General features: G+C 47.1%; 1 protein-coding gene across 1 annotated transcript in view; it reads left to right on the top strand.

The window, feature by feature from the left end:
* Positions 1–5,670, top strand: part of GSK3B (glycogen synthase kinase 3 beta) — a 248,043-nt gene extending 242,373 nt beyond the window's left edge. The window contains exon 11 of the mRNA XM_019526670.1: positions 5,390–5,670. Within this exon, the coding sequence (XP_019382215.1) occupies positions 5,390–5,457 (68 nt within the window). The 3' untranslated portion in view covers positions 5,458–5,670. The remainder of the gene's footprint in view (positions 1–5,389) is intronic.
* Positions 5,671–5,698: the final 28 nt, after the last annotated feature.

Below are 5,698 nucleotides of genomic sequence, written 5' to 3'. Positions count from 1 at the left end.
CATGGAACTCATATTTGTCCTATACCATAAACCACGTCACCTGCACTTTGCCCACTAATTAATACCTCCCAGGACTTTTCCTACCCCTGTAGCTTTCAGATAGGATCCATCTAAAACAGAGCTGTCTAACTACTGAGTGGCTGGGGACCACATATACCTTCCCCTTTCCTCCCCCACCAGCAACATCCTGTGCAAGCCACATCCCACCAGGCTTCACATTGTGCCATATGGCCTCCACTACATCGGCACACTCATACTTTGTGGGATCCTTGGGTCTCTCTGAGCCCTTCCCCACCCATCCCACCCTCCTTCAGGTCTAGGGTCCCTCAACCCTGCAGACCTTACCACCCCCAGGACTTGGGGCAAGAAGTAAAAACTGGAGGAAAGAGGGGGAGTGCAGAAGTCCCAGCAGCAGGAGAGTGATGGGGAAAGCAGCACCTGAACCGAGAGCCTGGGGGCTACATGTGGCGTGCTGGCCACCAGTGAGACTGCCATGACCTGAAACACTGGCAGAAGAAAAGCTGGCTAGATATAAACATTTCTTAATTTCAAAAGAATGTCTGCCTAATTATTTAAGGTGAGTAGCATTCAGTTCTTTGAGTGCACAGCAGTTACCTTTAGTCCGTGAAATACCAGACTTGGAAGTGATAGGAGAGTTTTACTATAGAATTTTTAAGACATCTGTAAAATGTGTTGCTCAGCAATTTCTTCTCTTCCTGAGGTCTGTGCATCAGCCCTGTGGTACAAAGGAAAGCTGATCATACTTGCTTCCAAAACCTATCTGTAAACTTACTTGCACGTTCCTCACGGTTTCTGTGACAGCATGGTGGGTCTAGAGCACAGGATGATGCGAGTTTGGAATGATCTTTTCCTTCACAAAAGGCTTCTCCATTTGTGAATGACATGGGCCATTTCAGAAATGGAGGGAACAGAACCCACGTCACATCATGTCAATAAGGAAACAAGGCAGGTAGTTGTGCTGTGAGTCAGCATTACTATGCTTGGGGTGTGGTTGCTGCCTGCGTGTGACCCTTGCCAGCATGGATGCAGGGATCATTTTGTAATGCATCATGCTGTGCTGATCCCCTTGAATCCAAAGCGAGGCCAAGCACCTACATCTTCAGCGGCAAAGTGGCACAAGCTGGAATGAAAGTTGCCGGCCATTGCAAAGCAATTGTACAGAGCCACAGTGGTCCTCACTCGAAAGTGATATTTAGCAGATGAATGCAACTTTCTATTGAAAGTATTTTGAGAGACTTGAATTCTCCCCACCAAGGAGAGCAGCAGGCAGTTTTCCTACTAGAGAACGTACAGCCGAGCAAGGTGGACTAACTTGTCTGCAGTTTGCTTAGCGAGTCATTGGAAACTTGGGAGCCTCTGGGCCACTAGAACACAGGCCCAGAAATGTCACGTGTCCCTGAATTTCGCAGCAGCTCACTTGCGTTTTAGTTTTGCCCCACCTAACTGCTCAAGGCCTGCATTGTCCCACAGGACCTGGGGAGCCGGTTGCAGACTCTTGCAGTGTGCTCTTCCAGCTCTATGCTGCAGCGTGCTGGGTACCATTCCCAGTCACAGCCAGCTTGGCCCTCTAGGTTTCTTATTCCAAGCTAACATGGTGAGGGGAATCTTATGCTGAGCTGCAGCTCATCCTGGGTGGGCTCCTTGCTGAAAGGACCCTGAGGGCACTGTGTATGTACCCCAGGAGCAGCGTCCCCGTCCCCCCCCCAACAAGGAAGTGAAACTAGAGGGAGGATCTATGAACTGAGGAACAAGAGCTTGCCCACCCCCCTGAAAAAGCTGCAAAGACAAGGCCTGAATCCAGCATCCCCACCCCCCAACTCTTGTTTTTTCTACTCGGGGCAGATTTGCCAGGATGACATACTGCAGCCAGGCACCTGCTGTCATTGTCTCACCTCAAACCACAGCTGTAGTCCCCGGCTGCAGCACAGTACGTAGTACCTACTTGCAGTCACCTCTTCAGCGGGGGGGAAGCCTAATGGAAACCAGCAGACACCACAGCCAGAAGGATGTTGCAGCCCAATACAGAACCTCATCTACAGAAAGGCTGGCTGTTTGCTGCTTCCCCACACTGCTGCACCCAGCTAAAAAGCCAAGATGATGCATCTCGTGAGGGTTCTTGGCTCACGCAGCCCTGGAATGGGGCATCTACAACATGTTTGATCTGTGGGCATGTGAAGTGGGCTCCTTGAGCAGCCTGCAGCCTGTCCCGGATAGGCGAAGCTTTTGGGTATTGTTATGAAAGAGCTGCATGCATGTGGATGAGCCTAGGCTACTTGCTTATTGATCTCTTCCCTTAACATGCGTAGTGGAAGGTAACAGGTGCTGTGCAGGACCTCCTGCCTCCAGCCTGGTCCCAAGAGAGAGAAGCAGCGTTTTACCTGCATCACTTGGGGCAGACCTTTCCCCATTCTTCAGTCTCAGTTGACCACTAATCCATTAATCTTAATTGCAACCTCCACTGTTATTGGGCAGCACGTTGCTTGCTGGGATGTACAGACACCCAATGACCGAAACACTGTTCATGTACACAAGAAGTCTTTGGCCATTACCGCTTATCCCCTGAACTGCTGCCCCCTGCCCATTATGGCAGAGAGTTAACTGGTTAGGGTTTATCCACAGGTGAAAGTTAATCTGGAATAAGGGGTGGGGGGCAATGGGAAGCACACTATCTGTTCCAGATTAAATTTCTGTGTGCACACTCTCATTCTGCACTAAAAATGCCCTAATCCAGGTTAGCTTTGGAAGTCAACATTACCATGCTGTACTCAGGGCATTGCATGATGAGCAGCTGCTTGCTATGGGTTCTGGCCGTCTTACAGGTTCTTCCTGGCCCAGCCCAGTGGTTTGCATCTGCTTCAGTCCCTTTTCTTTACACCAGTCCAATCTCTTCCTTTTTCAAATGAACCCATTTCCCTTAGGGATTTTGTACTGTGCTGTTCATCCACTGTTGTACTGTACTGTGTTGAGGCAGCTCTTTAGACAAGGGATCCTCAGATAATACAGTCCTCCTCAGACAGTACGATCATTCAGCTTTTATAGTTGATGTGATTTGTTTTTTGCGGCAGGGGTATGTCTATTCAAGTAGTTGTGCCCCACATGGATCTTCCATTACTGCCTCTCCCTGACAGCTTTTTCAGCGTCCACAGCTTTTCTTCATCTTCGACCAGCCTGGTTCCAGTATGCCTATACTAACCCCAAACAGCAGCTTTCTAGCTTCTGTGGCACTGTACTAGGCAGGTGAAATCCATACATTTTTTTCCACTATTACAGTTCTATATAAGAATTTTTTTGTTTTCTTTTTCAAAGGTTATAGTCAATTGCCAGCAGTGATAATCTTTATACAAGTTTCTGCATTTGTTGTTTCTAGCATCTTTTCCAGAGTTGATGCTGAGTAGTCAGTTAACAGCATTGTCTCTTACCTGCTTTTTCAATAAGTGTCTTCTCAGGTCACCTTGTCTCACCTGCTGTCCCAACCAAATGCTCAAGAATGAACCAGTGCAGCCTCTGAGATTCTCTCTGGAAGGGCCTGAGGGGTCACAGCACTAAGATGCTCCTTGCCAAAAACCTTTTCCTTTTGTTAAAAATAAGAGGAATTTATACATCTCCTGACACAATAAGTGGAAGTGGGCAGTTGGAATGACAGGGTTTCCAAATAAATGGATAAAAATGTTCTTTTGCTGCTCCATCTTGTAGATCACTCTGACACACGCCCATGATATGCCTTTGGTTCCCTGTCCATGAAGTAGTGTGGTCCCAGGAAGGGAGGGAGCAGACTGAGAGAGTTTCCTGCCACGTGCTGATCCCCTTAAGAATGCTACATGATTGTGTTAAACCTCCTTTCCTGGCTCCAAGCCTTGACATTAATCTGCTTCAGCAGCAAGGTTGGTGGCAAGTCCAACTTGTGTTGAGCAATACAGAATAAAGCAATAGACTCAAAAGACATTTACGGAGGCAACAAGTACATGAATTGCACATTAACAAACAAGCTGTTTCTACCAGAGACATTGGCCAGTTACTTCCGTTGTCTGTGGTTGTTTGCATACTTCACAGATGGCTTTGTTACTAGTTGGACACACTATATACATAGGCTTGGTAGGATTTGTTTTTATTGGTAAGCACTGATTTCACCTCACAGTCATAGATGGACAAAAACAATTTCCATTGTTAATAATTGAAATTTATAGAAAGGGGACATAGAGTAATGATGGCTGATGGAGTGTGTGATGGCAGGGGGAGCAGTCCTACAGATCCATGCTGACTAGTTTGGCCTGTGACTCCCAGAAACCCCCGGGGGACTGGAAACAACAGAAGAGGAAGTAACAAAGTGGACAAGGGAGCTAAGATGAGCAGAGCCAGGACTGATAGCAGTCCTGCTGCTCAGCTGACTGCAGTCCTACAGTAGTTACATGTGTTGCAGCAGGCAGTTAAACAGCACAGTCCTGAAAATTCATAGTTCCTAGGGTTGGAAGGGTTCTGAAGGGATCATCAAGTCCAACCCGCTGCCCTGGGCATTAACGAGTGCTGGGATCATAATACCCCAGCCAGATATCTATTCAACCTCTTCTTGAAGACCCCCATGGTAGGGGAGAGCACCACCTCTCTTGGGAGCCCATTCCAGATCCTGGCAGTCCTACCTGTAAAGTCTATAAAAATAAAAATAAATGCTTAAAAGTAAACTCATTCAGGACTCATGGTAGAGGTGATATCTTTTTTTAGACCAACTATATTTAAAAAAAAAAAATTCTACTTGGTCTAATAGTAGATATCACTTCTACCACAAGTCCAGATTGTTTATTCCTCTGGACCAATACAGCTACAACCTTGATACCTAAAAATAAACATAAATTTTTACCCTTTTAAACAAATTCTGCCCAGGCTAAAGAGAAGGCCTCAGCACTTGTGTGAAACCTTGTCGGAGCCATAGATTCTTGAAGTATTATGTTTGGCAGCACTAACATGCCTTGTCAGACCAATGAATTTACTGAATTGCAACATGACCCTGCGCAGAGTGGCAGGCTTTCCCTTCAGGCTGCCTGCAGTTTCCAGCTGCTGCATGCTCTGAGCTGAGGGCTGGCTTCGTTCTAGCCGAGTCCTGGCACCTTGGTGAGCCAGCCTTTAAAAGAGCTTTCCTGCGGGTCCAGTTGAGTCCAAACCTGCCTCCAGGTGGCTGCCTGCTGAATCACTTCCTGCACCCCGGGTGTGTGTTCAGGAGAGCAGTCCCCTCGCGCCTCACAGCACCCGGACACAGCGCCCAAAAGCATGTAGCCAGGTACAGCCATGGGCTCATGTCAGAAGTCAGAGCTGGTGACTGACAAGCCTGTTTCTCGGAAATAACGTTGCTTTGTACCCTCCCCTTTGTTGTTTGCAGATGTTAACGCAGGAGAGCGAGCTCAGACCAATAGCGCAGCTTCAGCCTCCGCCTCCAACTCCACCTGAACAGGTCCCGAGCAGCCAGCTGCACAGGAAGAATCACCAGTAATTTGAGTCTCACTCAGCAACACTGGTCACATTTGGAAAGAAAATTAAAAAGAGGAAAAAAAACAAACAAAACAAAACCCAACAACAAACCTGTTCATTTTAGTGTTCAATTTTTTTATTATTATTATTGTTGTTCTTATTTAACCTTGTAAAATATCTATAAATACAAACCAGTTTCATTGTATTCTCACTCTGCGGG

The sequence above is a fragment of the Gavialis gangeticus genome, unplaced genomic scaffold, assembly GCF_001723915.1.
Source record: "Gavialis gangeticus isolate Ggan-Ray unplaced genomic scaffold, GavGan_comp1, whole genome shotgun sequence".
In the NCBI taxonomy this organism is placed as follows: domain Eukaryota; kingdom Metazoa; phylum Chordata; order Crocodylia; family Gavialidae; genus Gavialis; species Gavialis gangeticus.
Note: the sequence above shows the minus strand (reverse complement) of the source record. Positions and strands in the feature narration are given on the sequence as shown.